The sequence below is a fragment of the Lissotriton vulgaris genome, chromosome 3_1 (assembly GCF_964263255.1).
Source record: "Lissotriton vulgaris chromosome 3_1, aLisVul1.2, whole genome shotgun sequence".
Taxonomy (NCBI): domain Eukaryota; kingdom Metazoa; phylum Chordata; class Amphibia; order Caudata; family Salamandridae; genus Lissotriton; species Lissotriton vulgaris.
In genome coordinates this window covers 336,039,535-336,060,588 of record NC_141689.1, presented here as the reverse complement: position 1 = coordinate 336,060,588, position 21,054 = coordinate 336,039,535, and the positions used below count along the sequence as shown (strand labels likewise).

The following is a 21,054-nucleotide window of genomic DNA, read 5'->3' as shown; positions in this document are numbered from 1 at the left end:
AGACAAAAGAGATGGTATTCCAAACAATCATCTGTGACCAAGTAAATATGTGCACATCAAAAGTTAATCATTTAATAATCATAAAATGTTGTGACTTGCAGTGAATAAAACAATACAAGAACAAGGAGTGATAAAACTGCAATACCAAAATGAGCCATTTGGGGGGGGTCCTGGTTCAAATTTACCAGGATTAACAAGATATATCACTTTAAATGTTACAACATCGAAGCTGTGAAAGAAAGTCAGACTTCTATATGCTAGGAAAGCATGGCAACTGGTAATGTAAAGGAAAGAATAATTACCTGCTTTAAAATTCTGTCGATTGAGCCTTGATCCATTTTACTAGAGACTGCATCTTTCCTCAATCGTGCTGCTACTGTTCCAAGATAATCTAGGGAGGCCACTCTCAAAGCCATCTCAGTTGACTTGTTACTGAATTGATGAACCTTGAAATACCAAAAATGTTTAGGTATAATTCATTTTAACAATCTTATAGCCCAACAAATAAACAGAAGTGATATTAACATGTTTTACCTCAAACTCATAACTTATCAGATGAAGGAAGAGGAAAATGCTACTTACCAGTATGCATCTGTTCTTGGCATGTAGAGCTGCAGAGTCCTACACTTAGCAATAGATCGCCACCTGGTGTTGGGCTCGGATGATTGCAGGTTGTTGTCTTCTTGGAAGAAGTCTTTGTACTCGTAGTCACGAGATAGGGGACTCCTCCCTTGGACAATACTGCGCATGGTCATCGACTCCATCCTCAGATTGTTTTTCGCCATGATGGGAAATGATTGAGTTAGTAGAAGTAAAGAGAAAGGATGTCCATGCGTGTGCATCTAATTAAGATGAGTACTGGAACGGATACAAGTCCCGGGGAGGCGGGAGGGCGTGTAGGACTCTGCAGCTCTACATGCCAAGAACAGATGCCTGCTGGTAAGTAGCATTTTCCGTTTGAGGCGTATGAGCTGCAGATCCTACACTTCGCAACGATTGTGCAGCAGTGTCTCCCCTAGCGGTGGTCGCTTGTATCCGTTGCAGCATACTGAAATAGTGTTTTAAGGACAGATTGGCCCACTGCAGCTTGCTGCTTGGCTTGCACATCAACACAATAGTGTTTAGTGACGGTGTGTATTGTAGACCATGTTGCTGCCTTGCATATGTCCTCTAGTGGTATGTTTCCTAAGAAAGCCATAGAGGCTCCTAGTTTGCGAGTGGAGTGTGCTCTAGGAGGAACTGTTCGTGTACGTTTAGCTTTTTGATAGCATATTTGAATACACTTTACAATCCATCTGGCAATTCCTCCTTTAGAGATGGGATTGCCTTTGTGTGGGGGAGAGAAAGATACAAATAGTTGTTTTGTCTTTCTGAAGGATTTAGTCCTGTCTGTGTAATATAGTAGAGCTATTCTAACATCTAAGGTATGTAAAGCCCTTTCTGCAACAGAGTCCAGTTTTTGAAAAAACACTGGTAACTCTACTGATTGGTTTAGGTGAAAAGGAGTAATCACTTTTGGCAGGAATTTAGGATTGGGTCCAAGAACCACTTTGTTAGGATGTATTTGAAAAAATGGTTCTTCTATTGTGAATGCTTGTATTTCAATGACTCTTCTGAGAGAGGTGATGGCAACAAGGAAGGCAGTTTTCCATGTTAGAAATTGCAGTTCACACTTATGTAAAGGCTTAAAAGGGGGGGCCCGTGAGTCTTGTAAGGACGACATTTAGGTTCCATACTGGTGCAGGTGGTAAACTAGGTGGGATTATTAGTTTTAATCCTTCCATAAATGCTTTTATTGCAGGTACTCTAAAGAGAGATAGATGTTGTCTATTTTGTAAATAGGCTGCAATTGCTGCTAGATGCAGGCGTATGGAAGAATAAGCCAAATTGGACCATTGTAGGTGTAGAAGGTAGCATATGATATTCTGGATGGAAACATCCAGTGGATCAACGTGATTGTTACAGTATATTGCAAATCTTTTCCACTTAGCTGCAGAACATGCTCTGGTAGTGGGTCTTCTAGCTTCTTTAATGATATTCATACAGTCTGGTGGTAAGTTTAAGTAACCAAACTCTAGGACTTCAGGAGCCAGATCGCCAAATTCAGTTGGCTCGGTTCTGGGTGCCTTATTTCTCCATGGTTCTGTGTTAGCAGGGATGGAGTGAGCAGTAATTTCTGATGTGGAACCAGTGAGAGATCCAGTAGCATGGTGAACCACAGCTGGCGTGGCCACTAGTATTCGTTTGAGAGACTGTTGTCTGAGCTTGCGTACTACTAGTGGAATGAGTGGGAGAGGCGGAAAAGCATACGCAAATCTGCCTGACCAGTTCATCCATATTGCATTCCCCTCCAACCGTGGGTGTGGGAACCTTGCGGCGAAGGTTGGGCATTTTGCATTTTTGTGGGTGGCAAACAGGTCTTATCTGTGGCTGCCCCCACATTTGGAAGAATGTTTGTAGAACTTGTGGGTGTATCTCCCATTCGTGAATCTGTTGTGACTGACGACTCAACAGGTCTGCTATCCGATTGTGAATTCCTGGAAGGTGTTTTCCTGTCAGATGTATGTTTGAGGGATGGCCCATCTCCAAATGTTCTGTGCAAGCTGGGACAGTTGCAGAGAGTGTGTCCCCCCTGTTTTTGTATATAATGCATGGCTGTCATATTGTCCGTCCGGACTAGGACAGCTTTGTTTTGTATTTGTACTTGAAAAGTTTTGAGTGCTAGGAAAATTGCTAGCAACTCTAAATGGTTGATGTGGAACTGTTTCTGTTGATTGTTCCACTGACCTTGTGTGGTATAACGCAAGAGATGGGCTCCCCATCCTGTGAGGGATGCATCTGTCGTAAGCACTATCTGTGGAACAGGGTCTAGGAACGGCCGTCCCTTTGTTAAGTTTTTGGTGTTCCACCATTGCAGAGAGCGATATGTATGGCTGTCTACCAACACGAGGCCTGTGAGCGGACCTTGAGCCCGATTCCATTGTTGTGCTAGACATTCTTGTAGTGGGCGCATTTACAGTCTTGCGTGAGGAACTATAAAGATGCAAGACGCCATCATGCCTATTAGTTTCATAAACACTCTGGCTTGGAGAGAGTGCTGGCATTGAAAAAGGGAGACTAAGTTCTGAATACTTTGAATCCTGGCTTGACTGGGATACGCTAGAGCTGTAGATGTGTCTATGGTAGCTCCTAGATATTGATGAACGTGCGAAGGCTCTAGGTGCGACTTTGTGTAGTTTATCGTAAATTCTAAGTCGTGCAATGTTTGAATTATTTGTTTTGTGTATTGTACACACTGGTTGAACGATCTTGCTTTTATGAGCCAGTCGTCGAGGTAAGGGAAGACATGTATTTGTTGTCTTCTGAGATGTGCTGCTACTACTGCTAAGTACTTTGTAAACACTCGTGGTGCTGTTGTGACCCCGAATGGAAGGACTTTGAACTGATAGTGTTGTCCTTGTATGACAAACCTTCGATACTTCCTGTGCGCAGGATGTATAGGAATGTGAAAGTAGGCGTCCTTTAGGTCTAGTGTGGACAGAAAATCTCCCTGCTGTAGTAATGGGACTACTTGTTGTAAAGTGATCATGTGAAAATGATCCGATTGTATGTAGTGGTTGAGTGGCCTGAGGTCGAGAATTGGTCTTAATGTCCCGTCCATTTTGGGAATTAGGAAGAACAGGGAGTAAACTCCTGTTCGTTGTTCCTCTAAAGGAACTACTTGAATAGCATCTTTTTGTAGAAGTGATAGAACTTCCTGTTGAAGCACAGTTATATGGTCTGTGGACATTGGACGCTGCCTGGGTGGTATGTTTGGGGGGGTTTCTGTGAGTTCTAGGCAGTAACCATGTTGGATAATTTGTCTTACCCACCTGTCTGTTGTGATGGAGTTCCAGACAGGTAGGAACTGTGAAAGTCTGCCCTCTACAGGAGTGGGATGCTTTAGGGGAGGCAGAGGGAAGTCACTGTTTGGGAGTGGAAGAGGAGCGGTTGTTATTACCTCTGCCTCTTCCCTTGTTGTTGTTGCCTCTGTATCCTCCTCTAAAATATCCTTTATTAGAGGAGGTTTGCGTGTTTGTTTTAAAAGATGATGTGGTCTCTGTGCCTGTTTGCTTTGCGCCTCCTCTATAGAAGGAGCGGCGAAAAGAACCTTTATTTTGGGTAGATTGTAACGCACCCATAGACTTAGCTGTGTCTGTGTCCTTTTTCATTTTCTCTAGTGTGTTGTCTACCTCCGGCCCAAACAACTGGTTTTGATTAAAGGGCTGGTTCAGGATGGTAGTTTGTACCTCTGGTTTAAAACCTGAAATGCGTAAACATGCATGACGTCTGAGAATCACACTAGTATTGACTGCTCTGGATGCTGTGTCAGCTACATTTAGTGCACATTTAATTGAGGCATTAGATATTAGTTTGCCTTCTTGTAAGAGCTCTGCTGCCTGATCTTTGTATTGATCAGGAAGATGTTCCATTAACTTTTCTAGTTGGTCGTAGTGAGCCCTGTCGTAGCGTGAAAGTAAGGCTTGTGTGTTTGCTATGTGCAATATGTTTGCTGCTTGAGCAGCAATCCTTTTTCCCGACGCATCAATAATTTTTGATTCCTTGTCAGGCGGGGGCGTGCCACCAAAAGTTTGGGAGTTTGCTCTTTTACGTGCATTTGACACTACCAAAGAGTCTAGTGGCAGATGTCCCTTATTATAGACCGGATCAGCTGGTGCTGGTTTATACTTTTTATCTACTCTGGGATTTAGCACTCTACATCTTACTGGATCTTTAAAAATATCCGGTGCATGTTTAATAACCCCTTTGATAATAGGTGTAGGAAGGTGGATACCTGACTATGGTTGCCCCCAACTTTTTGCCTGGTGTTTTGCTGGTTTTCTGACTTAGTTGACCTGGGGCCCTGCCAATCAGGACCCCAGGCCTACTGCTCTCTCTCTAAAATGGGTTCCATGTACCTTAGGTACATTTCCAATTGGTACTGGGCCACCTTATCAGACCCTGTAACTCAGAGCATAGGTGTACCCAGGGCCTACCAGGGGCTGCAGCATGTATTATGCCACCCCTGGCTGGCCATCTAAATATGACACAACTGGCTGCACGACAGCTGGGGCAAGGTGGTGTAATCACCCTTTGCTTTAGATATAGTATACCTATATCTAACCCTAAAAATGGACACACAGATTCCTATCAGTCACTCCTATGGCAGGCCTTGACAATCCTGAAGGCAGAGTGCTTGGAATCGTGTGAGATGGTGCTCTGGCATGAGCTGAGCCCGTTTGCAGCTTGCGGAACCAAGTCCTAATAGCTGTTCCATGATAACGCATACCATATACTCTTAAGTGCATTATAATCCTCGCGGTTATATGCTATCTCTGGTATCGCTTTATCAAAACATGTCGAGTAAGGTGTCATACGAATTGGAATACTAACCCCTCGTCAATTCTGGCGACGGGGTTAGCATTCCACCCTTCTAGAGGGACACGACATGTATGTAACTGTGAACCCCGGTTAAAGTTAACTCGAGCCTCAGCATCACAAAATGGATGCTGCCACCACAGACACGAGTCTGACCCCCTGCAGCTGGGAGTCCTTCCAGCGAGGGGAGCTTGGACAAAGGGTTTCCCGTCAGGGGCGGTGCTAGCACCATCCCAGACAGGGTTTTGTGTATCCTGGGTAGGCAGGGCTTTTCAGGAAGGTGACTGCAAGTGGCACCCCGGTGCTCACTACGCATCTGCCGGCTAGAACCAGTTCCAGGGGCACACCAGCCCCTGGCCTGGGGAAAGTCCGGCATGGGAGAGGGGTGTAACCACCCCCCTCCCTGGTCCCACCCCTAGGGCAGGACCTAGTCGCGTACCCACCCCTTTCTTTAGGATATAGGCAGGAGCGGGGACCCTTCCAAATTAGATCATCTTTGAATAAAGAAACTACTTTCCACGAAAGGAACTCTCAACTCTTCTCAAGATTTCTCCCTTGTGACTAAGGAGTAGTCACCCTGCATCCGCAGGCACCATCTAAGAACTCTGCGGTTTGTTGCACGTCCTTCCTCCGGAATCCGACTGACCAGCTCGACGAGACCCGGCTTCCCTGGCACCTCTGACCTCTACCTACCTCTACGGCTAAGCTGAGAACCGTAGGTGCGACGAGACCGAGGGACCGGCCATCATCAGAACTGCACGACTTCTATCCAGCACGACCGCCGAGGGATCCTCTGGTGAGTGCTTTGGGGTCCGAGAAGCCCCAACCCTGAGCAGCTCCAGCACCGAAGTACAGCCCCCCAGCATCCACGAGATCTGCGTGGGGCTCTTCTGCTTTTTGCTGCTCACCGCGTTGTCTGGCTACTAGCCCGCTGGCTTGTGGCCTTCCCGACGACGCCCGACGACATCACCACTGCTGGTCTGGTTGCTCCAGACTGGCCCTTGCTCCCTTCCAAAAGAGGAGCACCCCGGACCCTCCTGGTCCACTCCAGACGCCATTTTAGGTCCAACGCGTGGGCTTGAATTTGCCAAGACTTGTTGCCCCAATCCTGGGCCCAGCGACGTCGACAGCATCAACCATCGTGGGACAGCTCGCACCTCCATCCTGGTCGCCGACAACGCCTCCTGGTCCGTGAGCCTGCGAGCCCAGCGTCGCCCACTCACCTGGTCGAGGTGACTTCGCCCGGTGCCATCCTGGTGCCCACACAATCACTGGCTAGTGATTAAGAACTTGGTCCCCTCTGCTTTCAGGTGTCATCCATCTTCGATCCAGGTTTGGATCACTTCCAACAATCTTCACTGGTCGCCTGCCAGCAACTCTTTCTTCAGGCTCCTGGTTCGTCAACGAGGATTCCCGACGTCTTTTCAGACCTATGCAGCCGCAGCCCCTGGTCTAGGTAACTTCGGCATTTCGGTGCCCCAGCATAGCCTCACTATCCAAGGGTCCAGATCCACTGTCGTTTTCGACCTACCTTATCGGGTTCGCCCGAGAACACTAACTTTGCTTTTACTAGCTCCCATAGACTTTGTCCCGCATCCCGCGTGAGAGTGCACACTCTGCACCCGAGTCCCCTAGGCCTCCTACTAGTAATCTGAAGGTTCAGTAACGTAGTCCTAGCGATTCCAAAGCCTATTAGTCCAGTACTTACCTGCTAGTAATTTCGCATTCCACTTCCATAGTATATGGTTTTCCGTGCCCCTCGGGCATTTGTGTAAATTGTGCAATTCAAAGTATTTTCGTAAGAGTTTTGTTGTGTGCTTAGTACCCTGTCCTCATAAAGAGTACAGGGCTGTTGTGATCTAAATAAATACACTGTTTATTTTCATAACACTTGTGAGAAGGTGGCCTGATATGCAGTGCTCACTATTCTAGTGAACACTATGTATCAGTCCAGCAACCCTTATTGATGATTGGTTGTAAGTCAACCTTATAGACCAGCTATCCTAGTAGCGTGGATACGAGCAGTCTAAGGCTAAAGACTCGAGAGGGCGTGTTAAGCCAGCTGTTATACCACACATATACCCCTTGAATACCAAGTGAAAGGACACCACACAAGTGTTATGAAAATAAACAGATATTTATTAAGAATCACAACAGCCCTGTACTCTTTATGAGGACAGGGTACTAAGCACAAACCAAAACTCTTACAAAAATACTTAAGTTAGCACAGTATATACAAATGCCCGAGGGGCACGGAAAACCATATACTCTGAAAGTGGAATGCGAAATTACTAGCAGGTAAGTACAGTACTAATAGCCTTTGGAATCGCTAGGACTTGACTATAGAATCGTTAGATTACTTCTAGGAGACCCAGGGGACTCGGGTGCAGAGTGTGCACTCTCACGCGTGATGCGGGACAAAGTCTATGGTAGCTAGGAATTGCAAAGTTAGTGTTCTCGGGCGAACCCGACCTGGTGGGAGGAAAACGAAAGTGGATTCTGACCCTTGGATAGTGAGGCTATGCTGGGGCACCGAAATGCCGAAGTTACCTAGCCCAGGGGCTGCAGCTGCATAGGACTCAAAAGACGTCGGGAATCCTCGTTGCCGGACCAGGAGCCTGGAAGAAAGAAGTTGCTGGTAGGCGACCAGTGAAGAAAGTTCGGTGGATCCAAGCCTGGATCGATGGAAGATGACACCTGAAAGCAGAGGGGACCAAGTTCGTGACTACTAGCCAGTAGTCAGTGGGCACCAGGAGGGCACCGGATGGTAGCCACCTCGACAAGGTGAGTGGGTGACGCTGTGCTCGGAGATCTCACGGACCAGGAGGCGTTGTCGGCGACCAGGATGGAGGAGCGAGCTGTCCCACGAAGATAGAAGCTGTCGGCGTCGCTGGACCCAGGATTGGGCAACAAAGCCTTGGCAAATTCAAGCCCACGCGGTGGACCTAAAATGGCGTCTGGAGTGGACCAGGAGGGTCCGGGGTGCCTCTCTTGAAGAAGGAAGCAAGGGCCAGTCTGGAGCAACCAGACCAGCAGCAGTGATGTCGTCGGGCGTCGTTCAGAAGGCCACAAGCCAGCCGGCTAGTAGCCAAACAACGCGGTGCACAGCAAACAGCAGAAGGGCCCCACGCAGATCGTGGAGATGCAGGGAGGCTGACCTTGGGTGCTGGAGCTGCGCAGGGTTGGGGCTTCTCGGACCCCAAAGCACTCACCCGTGGAGGACACGGTGGGCTTGTTGTAAAGATGTCGTGCAGTCTTGGCGATCGTCGGTCCCTCGAGGTCTCGTCGCACTCACGGTTCTCAGCTTTGCTGTAGAGGTGAGTAGAGGTCAGAGGTGCCAGGGAAGCCGGGTCTCGTCGAGCTGGGTCGTCGGATTCGTGATGAAGGACTTGCAGCAGACCGCAGTGTTCTTTAGGATGGTGCCTGCGGATGCAGGGTGACTACTCCTTAGCCACAAGGGAGAATCTTGATGAAGAAATCTTGAAGTCCTTTCGCAGAAACTTGTGTCTTGATTCCAAAGATGATCTAATTTGAACAGGGGGCCCGCTCCCATCTTTATACTAAAAAAGGGGGCTGACCCGGTGACTAGGTCCTGCCTATGGGTGGGACCAGGAGGGGGGTGGTTACACCCCTCTCCCCTGCTGGACTTCCCCAGGCCAGGGGCTGGTGTGCCCCTGGAACTGGTTCAGACCGGCCTATGCGTAGTGAGCGTCTGTAGAGACCCTGTAACTCAGGGCATAGGTGTACCCAGGGCCTACCAGGGGCTGAAGCATGTATTATGCCACCCCTGGCTGGCCTCCTAAATTTGACACAACTGGCTGCATGACAGCTGGGGCAAAGTCGTGTAATCACCCTTTGCTATAGATATAGTATACCTATATCTAACCCTAAAAATGGACACACAGATTCCTATCAGTCACTCCTATGGCAGGCCTTGACAATCCTGAAGGCAGAGTGCTTGGAATCGTGTGAGATGGTGCTCTGGCATGAGCTGAGCCTGTCTGCAGCTTGCGGAACCCAGTCCTAATAGCTGTTCCATGATAACGCATACCATATACTCTTAAGTGCATTATAATCCTCGCGGTTATATGCTATCTCTTGTATCGCTTTATCAAAACATGTCGAGTAAGGGGTCATACGAATTGGAATACTAACCCCTCGTCAATTCTGGCGACGGGGTTAGCATTCCACCCTTCTAGAGGGACACGACATGTATGTAACTGTGAACCCCGGTTAAAGTTAACTGAAGCCTCAGCTCCACAAAATGGATGCTGCCACCACAGACACGAGTCTGACCTCCTGCTGCTGGGAGTTCTTCCAGCGAGGAGAGCTTGGACAAAGGGTCTCCTGTCCAGGGCGGTGCTAGCACCATCCCAGACAGGGTTTTGTGTATCCTGGGTAGGCAGGGCTTTACAGGAAGGTGACTGCTGAGTGGCACCCCGGTGCTCACTACGCATAGGCCGGTCAGAACCAGTTCCAGGGGCACACCAGCCCCTGGCCTGGGGGAAGTCCGGCATGGGAGAGGGGTGTAACCACCCCCCTCCTAGTCCCACCCATAGGCAGGACCTAGTCACCGGGTCAGCCCCCTTTTTTAGTATAAAGATGGGAGCGGGCCCCCTGTTCAAATTAGATCATCTTTGGAATCAAGACACGACTTTCTGCGAAAGGACATCAGGATTTCTTCTCCAAGATTCTCCCATGTGGCTAAGGAGTAGTCACCCTGCATCAAGCAGGCACCATCCTAAAGAACACTGCGGTCTGCTGCAAGTCCTTCCTCCGGAATCCGACTGCCCAGCTCGACGAGACCCGGCTTCCCTGGCACCTCTGACCTCTACAGCCAAGCTGAGAACCGTGAGTGCGACGAGACCTCGAGGGACCGACGATCGTCAAGACTACACGACTTCTTTGCAACAAGCCCACCGAGTATCCCACTGGTGAGTGCTTTGCGGTCCGAGAAGCCCCAACCCTGAGCAGCTCCAGCACCGAAGATCAGCCCTCCAGCATCTCCACGATCTGCGTGGGGCCCTTCTGCTTTTTGCTGCCCACCGCGTTGTTTGGCTACTAGCCGGCTGGCTTGTGGCCTTCTTAACGACGCCCGACGACATCACTGCTGCTGGTCTGGTTGCTCCAGACTGGCCCTTGCCTCCTTCTTCAAGAGAGGCACCCCGGACCCTCCTTGTAGGAAGGTACCTCCTGACTATGGTTGCCCCCAACTTTTTGCCCTGTGTTTTAGCTGGTTTTGGACATAGTCGACCTGGGATCCTGCCAATCAGGACCCCAGGCCTACTGCTCTCTCTTTAAAATGGATTCCATGTACCCTAGGTGCATTTCCAATTGGTACTGGGCCACCCTATCAGACCCTGTAACTCAGGGCATGGGTGTACCCAGGGCTGCCAGGGGCTGCAGCATGTATTATGCCACCCCTGGCTGGCCCCCTAAATTTGACACAACTGGCTGCATGACAGCTGGGGCAAAGTCGTGTAATCACCCTTTGCTGTAGGTGTAGTATGCCTATACCTAACCCTAAAATGGACGCACAGATTCCTATCAGTCACTCCTATGGCAGGCCTTGACAATCCTGAAGGCAGAGTGCTTGGAATCGTGTGAGATGGTGCTCTGGCATGAGCTGAGCCTGTCTGCAGCTTGCGGAACCAAGTCCTAATAGCTGTTCCGTGATATCGCATACCATATACTCTTAAGTGCATTATAATCCTCGCGGTTAAATGCTAACTTTGGTATTGCTTTATCAAAACATGTCGAGTAAGGTGTCATACGAATTGGAATACTAACCCCTCGCCAATTCTGGCGACGGGGTTAGCATTCCACCCTTCTAGAGGGACACGACATGTATGTAACTGTGAACCCCGGTTAAAGTTAACTGAAGCCTCAGCTCCACAAAATGGATGCTGCCACCACAGACACGAGTCTGACCTCCTGCTGCTGGGAGTCCTTCCAGCGAGGGAGGCCTGGACAAAGGGTTTCCTGTCCGGGGCGGTGCTAGCACCGTCCCAGACATGGTTTTGTGTATCCTGGGTAGGCAGGGCTTTTCAGGAAGGTGACTGCTGAGTGGCACCCCGGTGCTCACTACGCATAGGCCGGTCAGAACCAGTTCCAGGGGCACACCAGCCCCTGGCCTGGGGAAAGTCCGGCATGGCAGAGGGGTGTAACCACCCCCCTCCTAGTCCCACCCATAGGCAGGACCTAGTCCGGGTCAGCCCCCTTTTTTAGTTTAAAGATGGGAGCAGGCCCCCTGTTCAAATGAGATCATCTTTGGAATCAAGACACGACTTTCTGCGAAAGGACTTCAAGATTTCTTCATCAAGATTCTCCCTTGTGGCTAAGGAGTAGTCACCCTGCATCCGCAGGCACCATCCTAAAGAACACTGCGGTCTGCTGCAAGTCCTTCATCACGAATCCGACGACCCAGCTCGACGAGACCCGGCTTCCCTGGCACCTCTGACCTCTACAGCAAAGCTGAGAACCGTGAGTGCGACGAGACCTCGAGGGACCGACGATCGCCAAGACTGCACGACTTCTTTGTAACAAGCCCACCGAGTCTTCCACTGGTGAGTGCTTTGGGGTCCGAGAAGCCCCAACCCTGCGCAGCTCCAGCACCCAAGGTCAGCCTCCCTGCATCTCCACGATCTGCGTGGGGCCCTTCTGCTGCTTGCTGTGCACCGCGTTGTTTGGCTACTAGCCGGCTGGCTTGTGGCCTTCTGAACGACGCCCGACGACATCACTGCTGCTGGTCTGGTTGCTCCAGGCTGGCCCTTGCTTCCTTCTTCAAGAGAGGCACCCCGGACCCTCCTGGTCCACCCCAGACGCCATTTTAGGTCCACCGCGTGGGCTTGAATTTGCCAAGGCTTTGTTGCCCAATCCTGGGTCCAGCGACGCCGACAGCTTCTATCTTCGTGGGACAGCTCGATCCTCCATCCTGGTCGCCGACAACGCCTCCTGGTCCGTGAGATCTCCGAGCACAGCGTCACCCACTCACCTAGTCGAGGTGGCTACCATCCGGTGCCCTCCTGGTGCCCACTGACTACTGGCTAGTAGTCTCGAACTTGGTCCCCTCTACTTTCAGGTGTCATCTTCCTTCGATCCAGGCTTGGATCCATCGAACTTTTTTCACTGGTCGCCTGCCAGCAACAACTTCTTCCAGGCTCCTGGTCCGGCAACGAGGATTCCCGACGTCTTTTGAGTCCTATGCAGCTGCAGCCCCTGGGCTAGGTAACTTCGGCATTTCGGTGCCCCAGCATAGCCTCACTATCCAAGGGTCAGAATCTACTTTCGTTTTCCTCCTACCAGGTCGGGTTCGCCCGAGAACACTAACTTTGCAATTTCTAGCTACCATAGACTTTGTCCCGCATCTCGCGTGAGACTGCACACACTGCACCCGAGTCCCCTGGGTCTCCTAGAAGTAATCTAACGATTCTATAGTCAAGTCCTAGCGATTCCAAAGGCTATTAGTACTGTACTTACCTGCTAGTAATTTTGCATTCCACTTTTCAAGTATATGGTTTTACGTGCCCCTCGGGCATTTGTATATACTGTGCTAACTTAAGTATTTTTGTAAGAGTTTTGGTTTGTGCTTAGTACCCTGTCCTCATAAAGAGTACAGGGCTGTTGTGATACTTAATAAATAACTGTTTATTTTCATAACACTTGTGTGGTGTCCTTTCACTTGGTGTTCAAGGGGTATATGTGTGGTAAACAGCTGGCTTAACACGCCCTCTCGAGTCTTTAGCCTTAGACTGCTCGTATCCACGCTACTAGGATAGCTGGTCTATAAGGTTGACTTACAACCAATCATCAATAAGGGTTGCTGGACTGATACATAGTGTTCACTAGAATAGTGAGCACTGCATATCAGGCCACCTTCTCACATTGGTGAGCAGCGGTTGGGATTTGAGCTTGCTGTTGTTTTACCACACGTATCCTAAGAATATCTTGTTGAAAGATCACATAAGTACTGTTAGTACATATAACTAAGCTTAGAATACTCTGAGTTCTACTGAACCAGCTGTTGCAGCTCCTCAAGGCCTAGCACACCTTGGCTGCAACTCTTAGCAAGGGATCAGTAGGCAAACACATAGTGTAGGTAGGTGCATCACTTACACCACACTAGAATCAGCATGTCAGACAAAGGAGGAAACTCTGAGTATCCCCTTGTGTCAGTGGACCCTCCACAGGTCCTTACTTCAAAATATGCTGCTCTTAGCTTCCATGAGATGAGACAAGTGTGTACTCTCAGGAAACTAAAACAGGGGTCTAACCCCACCACTTCCTTTCTGATTGGTCTCTTAGAGGCTTATGATGCCAGTAGGGCTGGTAACCCAGACCCTTCTAATCCAGAAGGAAGTTTGCCCTCCTTACAGGGACCCTTTGATAACACTGACCATCCTCTCCAGGAAGCAGATGATGCTGAGGATGAGGATGATGATCAGTTGTCAGGGGATGAGGCAGATAAGGGACAGGTAGAAGTCAGAAGACTAACCAGGTCCAACTTAAGCAGACATGAGATTGGTACTGGGGGACCCCTGGGGCCACTCTCAGGTCAGCTTAACATTGGGAATGGACGAGTTAGGTCTCTATCAAGAGGCTCTAACAGATCCTTTCGAACCAATGGCTCTCTCAACTCTTCTCACAGAGGGATGTCTTCCCCTAAGAGGAGAGTGTATGAAGCTGAAGAAAGGGCAGTCAAACTGAGGATTGAAAGGGAAGAACTTGCCCTGGCCAAAGAGAGACTTGCCCTTGCTAGAGAGCAAGAATTATGTGGGCTACAGCCCACTGGTGGCAGCAATAAACCTAGCAATAGGGAAAGGAGTTTTGATACAAAGCACCTGAATAAGATAGTGCCCCCCTTTAAAGAAGGGGATGACATTCACAAATGGATTACTGCTTTGGAGAGAGCCTGCACTGTGCAGGGTGTTCCCCAAAGTCAGTGGGCAGCTATCTTGTGGCTCTCCTTTGATGGTAAAGGTAGAGATAAGCTCCTCACCACAAGGGTGGAGGATGCTAACAATTACCAAGTCTTGAAGAATGTACTGGTTGATGGGTTTGGTTTTACCACTGAACAATACAGGATGCTGTTCAGAGACACCCAGAAAACTCAGTCTCAAGATTGGACTGACTTTGTTGATTGTGCCACTAAGGCTTTTGAAGGCTGGCTACTGGGTAGTAAGGTTACTGATTTTAAAGGATTGTATAATCTAATTATGAGGGAGCAAATCTTAAATAATTGTCAGAACCAGTTATTACATCAGCACCTGGTAGACTCTGATCTGACCTCTCCACAGGAATTGGGTAAGAGGGCAGACAAATGGGTCAGAACCAGGGTTAGGCCTAAGAACCAGGGTGGTGACCAGAAAAAGGAATCAACCAAGCCTCAAGAGAAGGGTGGGGATAAATCCACAGAGAAGACTTCCCAAGGGCCCCAAAACTCCAACAAGGGTGGTGGGTCCCAGAACACTCCTTCAGAACAGAAGAAACCTTATTGCCATACCTGTAAACAGGTGGGCCATTACAAAAGTGATGCCAAGTGCCCTAAAAATAGCAATAAGGAAAACATACCCCCAAGTAACACTCCCAGACCTCCTGTTACCACTAGTGGTAATCCCCCAGGTGGTGGGAGTGCCCCCAAGAATGTGGTGGGCATTACTTTGGGCAATCAGGAGGACTATGGCCTAGCCAGGTTCCCTGACCACACTCTTGTCTGTGAGACTGGCATGGGGTTTGCCAACTTCACTACTGGACCCCACATTTTGGGAAAGTATAGACAAGAAGTTTTAGTGAATGGTCAGAAAGTTGAGGCATTCAGAGACACAGGGGCCAGCCTCACCATGGTGAGTGACCATCTGGTCCCCTCTGCTCAACTGACCCCTGGTTTTACTTATCAGGTGACAGACATTCATGGAGTGAAGAGAAGGCATCCCATGGCAGTAGTCAAGCTCAGCTGGGGTAATGTCACAGGGCCCATGAGAGTGGCAGTGACAGATAACCTACCTGTAGATTGCTTACTGGGGAATGACCTGGAACTCTCAGCATGGGCTGAGGTGGAGCAAGAAACTCACTCCAGAATGATAGGCCTATCCAGACAGGTTAGTGGGGCAGTAATAGCTACAGCCCCAGTCCAAGCACCATTCCTCCCTGCAAAGGTTGGAAGGGCAGTGGTAGCCACTGCCCAGGCTCAGACAGACTTTCCAGAGCAGGATAGGAGGGCTGTGACAGTCACAGCCCCAACACAAACTGAGTGCCCTCCTGAAAAGGTTGGCAAGGTTGAAATGGTCTCAGCCTCTACTCAAACAGATAGTGAGGTTGTGAAGCCTGAAACAATGGATCACTCCACTCAAACAGAGAGCATTGAGGAGGAAGAAGAGTCTTCCCCCTCCCAGACACTAGGTGAGAGCCAGCCTCCTCAGGGAATGCAAATGCTACTTACCAGTATGCATCTGTTCTTGGCATGTAGGGCTGCTGACATTCATATCTGTGCATAGTCCGCCACCTAGTGTTGGGTCCGGATGATTGCACATTGTTGTCCTGGAAGAGTCTGTAGGAAGGTACATCCTGACTATGGTTGCCCCCAACTTTTTGCCCTGTGTTTTAGCTGGTTTTGGACATAGTCGACCTGGGACCCTGCCAATCAGGACCCCAGGCCTACTGCTCTCTCTTTAAAATGGATTCCATGTACCCTAGGTACATTACCCATTGGTACTGGGCCACCTTATCAGACCCTGTAACTCAGGGCATAGGTGTACCCAGGGCTGCCAGGGGCTGCAGCACGTATTGTGCCACCCCTGGCTGGCCTCCTAAATTTGACACAACTGGCTGCATGACAGCTGGGGCAAAGTCGTGTAATCACCCTTTGCTGTAGGTGTAGTATACCTATACCTAACCCTAAAATGGACACACAGATTCCTATCAGTCACTCCTATGGCAGGCCTTGACAATCCTGAAGGCAGAGTGCTTGGAATCATGTGAGATGGTGCTCTGGCATGAGCTGAGCCTGTCTGCAGCTTGCGGAATCAAGTCCTAATAGCTGTTCCATGATATCGCATACCATATACTCTTAAGTGCATTATAATCCTCGCGGTTAAATGCTATCTTTGGTATTGCTTTATCAAAACATGTCGAGTAAGGTGTCATACGAATTGGAATACTAACCCCTCGCCAATTCTGGCGACGGGGTTAGCATTCCACCCTTCTAGAGGGACACGACATGTATGTAACCATGAACCCCGGTTAAAGTTAACTGAAGCCTCAGCTCCACAAAATGGATGCTGCCACCACAGACACGAGTCTGACCCCCTGCAGCTGGGAGTCCTTCCAGCGAGGGGAGCCTGGACAAAGGGTTTCCTGTCAGGGGCGGTGCTAGCACCGTCCCAGACATGGTTTTGTGTATCCTGGGTAGGCAGGGCTTTACAGGAAGGTGACTGCTGAGTGGCACCCCGGTGCTCACTACGCATAGGCCGGTCTGAACCAGTTCCAGGGGCACACCAGCCCCTGGCCTGGGGAAGTCCGGCATGGCTGAGGGGTGTAACCACCCCCCACCTAGTCCCACCCATAGGCAGGACCTAGTCACCGGGTCAGCCCCCTTTTTTAGTATAAAGATGGGAGCGGGCCCCCTGTTAAAATTAGATCATCTTTGGAATCAAGATACCACTTTCTTCGAAAGGACTTCACGATTTCTTCTTCAAGATTCTCCCTTGTGGCTAAGGAGTAGTCACCCTGCATCCGCAGGCACCATCCTAAAGAACACTGCGGTCTGCTGCAAGTCCTTCATCACGAATCCGACGACCCAGCTCGACGAGACCCGGCTTCCCTGGCCCCTCTGACCTCTACTCACCTCTACAGCCCAGCTGAGAACCGTGAGTGCGACGAGACCTCAAGGGACCGACGATCGCCAAGACTGCACGACATCTTTACTGCAAGCCCACCGTGTCCTCCACTGGTGAGTGCTTTGGGGTCCGAGAAGCCCCGACCCTGCGCAGCTCCAGCACCCAAGATCAGCCCCCCTGCATCTCCACGATCTGCGTGGGGCCCTTCTGCTGTTTGCTGTGCACCGCGTTGTTTGGCTACTAGCCGGCTGGCTTGTGGCCCTCTGAACGACGCCCAACGACTTCACGACTGCTGGTCTGGTTGCTCCAGGCTGGCCTTTGCTTCCTTCTTCAAGAGAGGCACCCCGGACCCTCCTGGTCCACTCCAGACGCCATTTTAGGTCCACCGCGTGGGCTTGAATTTGCCAAGGCTTTGTTGCCCAATCCTGGGTCCAGCGACGCCGACAGCTTCTATCTTCGTGGGACAGCTCGATCCTCCATCCTGGTCGCCGACAACGCCTCCTGGTCCGTGAGATCTTCGAGTCAAGCGTCACCCACTCACCTAGTCGAGGTGGCTACCATCCGGTGCCCTCCTGGTGCCCACTGACTACTGGCTAGTAGTCTCGAACTTGGTCCCCTCTGCTTTCAGGTGTCATCTATCTTCAAGATCCAGGCTTGGATCCGACTGAACTTTCTTCACTGGTCACCGGCCAGCATCTTTTCTTCCGGCTCCTGGTCCGTCTACGAGGATTCCCGACGTCTTTTCAGACCTATGCAGCTGCAGCCCCTGGGCTAGGTAACTTCGGCATTTCGGTGCCCCAGCATAGCCTCACTATCCAAGGGTCAGAATCTACTTTCGTTTTCTCCCTACCAGGTCGGGTTCGCCCGAGAACACTAACTTTCTAATTCCTAGCTACCATAGACTTTTGTCCCGCATCTCGCGTGAGAGTGCACACACTGCACCCGAGTCCCCTAGGCCTCCTAGACATAATCTAACGATTCCCTAGTCAAGTCCTAGCGATTCCAAAAGCTATTAGTACTGTACTTACCTGCTAGGAATTTCGCATTCCACTTTCAGAGTATATGGTTTTCCGTGCCCCTCGGGCATTTGTATATACTGTGCTAACTTAAGTATTTTTGTAAGAGTTTTGGTTTGTGCTTAGTACCCTGTCCTCATAAAGAGTACAGGGCTGTTGTGATCTTTAAATAAATAACTGTTTATTTTCATAACACTTGTGTGGTGTCCTTTCACTTGGTATTCAAGGGGTATATGTGTGGTAAACAGCTGGCTTAACGCGCCCTCTCGAGTCTTTAGCCTTAGACTGCTCGTATCCACGCTACTAGGATAGCTGGTCTATAAGGTTGACTTACAACCAATCATCAATAAGGGTTGCTGGACTGATACATAGTGTTCACTAGAATAGTGAGCACTGCATATCAGGCCACCTTCTCACAGAGTCTTCGAAGTATCACGAGATAGGTGGCTCCTCCCCTGGACTACAGTGCGCATGGGCATCGCCTCCATCCCCAGATTGTTTTTAGCCATTGGCAGAGATGGAGTGAAGAAAGTGAGTGATGACCATGCTATGAGCATATGTGTATATGAATAAATACTGCAGCTGCTACAGGCGCCGGGGAGGAGGGTGGGCGATATGAATGTCAGCAGCCCTACATGCCAAGAACAGATGCATACTGGTAAGTAGCATTTGCAGTTCGAGGCATGTGGGCTGCTGAATTCATATCTGTGCATAGAATACATAGCAGTCCCTCCATTAACGGCGGCCGCCCGTGCCAGCTGCAGCAGTTTGAAAAAGCGTTTTTAGAACAGCCTGACCAACAGCTGCCTGCTGTCTGGAATGCACGTCTACACAGTAGTGCTTAGTGAAGGTATGTGTGGTAGACCATGTGGCTGCTCTACAGATGTCTTCTAAGGGAATGTTACCTAGGAAGGCCATAGAGGCCCCCAACTTCCTAGTGGAGTGGGCCCTTGGTGGGATAGTGAGAGTGCGCTTAGCTTTAGCATAACAGATCTGAATGCACTTTACTATCCATCTAGCAATCCCCGCTTTGGAGATTGCACTTCCCTTGTGTTGTGTGGCAAAAGCAACAAAGAGTTGTTTGGTTTTGCGGAAATCTTTTGTCCTGTCCACATAGTACATCAAGGCCCTTTTCACATCAAGAGTGTGGAGCATACGCTCTGCCAGCGTCTCTGGGTTTTGGAAAAACACTGGCAATTCAATTGTTTGGTTCATGTGGAACTGTGAGACTACTTTGGGTAAGAATTTTGGGTTAGTGCGGAGCACCACCCTGTTAGCATGTATTTGGAAGAAAGGTTCTTGGATGGTGAGCGCCTGCAGCTCGCTCACCCTCCGCAGCGATGTAATTGCTACTAAGAACGCAACCTTCCAAGTCAAAAACTGGAGCTCACAAGAGTGCAGTGGCTTAAAGGGAGGACCCATCAGCCTTGTAAGAACCACATTGAGGTTCCATTCTGGAGCTGGTGGGGTCCTTGGTGGAATGACCCTTTTGAGTCCTTCCAAAAAGGCCTTGATAGCAGGGACCTTAAAGAGTGACAGGTGCTGCCTATTCTGGAGGTATGCTGCCATGGCAGACAGGTGAATGCGGATGGAAGAGTACGCTAGATTACATCGATACAGGTGAAAGAGGTAACATATGATGTTCTGAATGGAAGCATCTAGCGGGTCAATGCTGTGGTTCACACAGTAGATGACAAACCTCTTCCATTTAGCTGCATAACAAGCTCTAGTAGTGGGCTTTCTTGCCTCCCGAATGATGTCCATGCAATCGGGAGGAAGATTGAGGTAGCCAAACTCTAGGACTTCAGGAGCCAGATCGCCAGGTTGAGCTGTTGCGGATCTGGGTGCTGAATGTCGCCATGGCTCTGCGTCAGAAGGCTGGGAGTGAGATGAAGCCTTTGATGCGGTACCACGGAGAGTTCCAGAAACGTGGTGTACCATGGTTGGCGAGCCCACGTTGGAGCAACCAGGATGAGCGTCATCGAGTGTTGCCTGAGCTTGCGTGCCACCAGCGGTATCAGAGGTGCTGGGGGAAAAGCGTACGCAAATCTGCCTGACCAGTTCATCCACATCGCATTGCCCTGTGATTGGGGGTGTGGGAATCTGGCGGCGAAGCTTTGGCATTTTGCGTTCTCCTTTGTGGCGAAAAGGTCTATCTCTGGATGACCCCACCTTTGGAAGTACGGTTGGAGTACTGATGGATGTATCTCCCACTCGTGCATCTGATGGCTGTGCCTGCTGAGCAGATCTGCCATTTGATTGTCCTTGCCCGGGAGATGCTCTGCCATGAGGAAGATGTTCCTCTGAATGGCCCACTTCCACATGCTCTGAGCCAGATGAGACAGCTGTGGAGAGTGTGTACCTCCCTGCTTCTGGATATAGTACATGGCCGTCATGTTGTCCGTCCGGATCAACACGACCTTGTTGCACAGATGTACTTTGAACGCCTTTAAGGCCATGAAGATTGCCATCAGTTCCAACACATTGATGTGCATCTTCCTTTGCTGAAGTGTCCATAGTCCCTGCACAGTGTAGTGGAGTACATGCGCTCCCCATCCCTGGAGAGAGGCGTCCGTCGTCAGGATGATCTGTGGGACAGGCTCTTGGAATGGTCGGCCCTTGCAAAGGTTTTGTGGATTCCACCAATGCAGAGAGTTGTACGCCCGACCGCTCACCAACACTAGGTCTGTCAGTTGCCCATGAGCCTGAGTCCACTGACGTGCAAGGCACTCCTGAAGCGGACGCATATGTAGTCTCGCGTGCGGGACAATGGAGATGCAGGAGGC

At 49.9% G+C, this 21,054-nt stretch overlaps 1 protein-coding gene across 2 annotated transcripts in view; it reads right to left on the bottom strand.

The window, feature by feature from the left end:
- NIPBL (NIPBL cohesin loading factor) overlaps positions 1–21,054 on the bottom strand; it is a 1,086,041-nt gene that overhangs the window by 648,412 nt on the left and 416,575 nt on the right. For both annotated transcript variants that reach the window (XM_086960544.1, XM_086960543.1), the window contains exon 15: positions 303–446. In XM_086960544.1, coding sequence (XP_086816670.1) covers positions 303–446 — 144 coding nt within the window. The remainder of the gene's footprint in view (positions 1–302; positions 447–21,054) is intronic.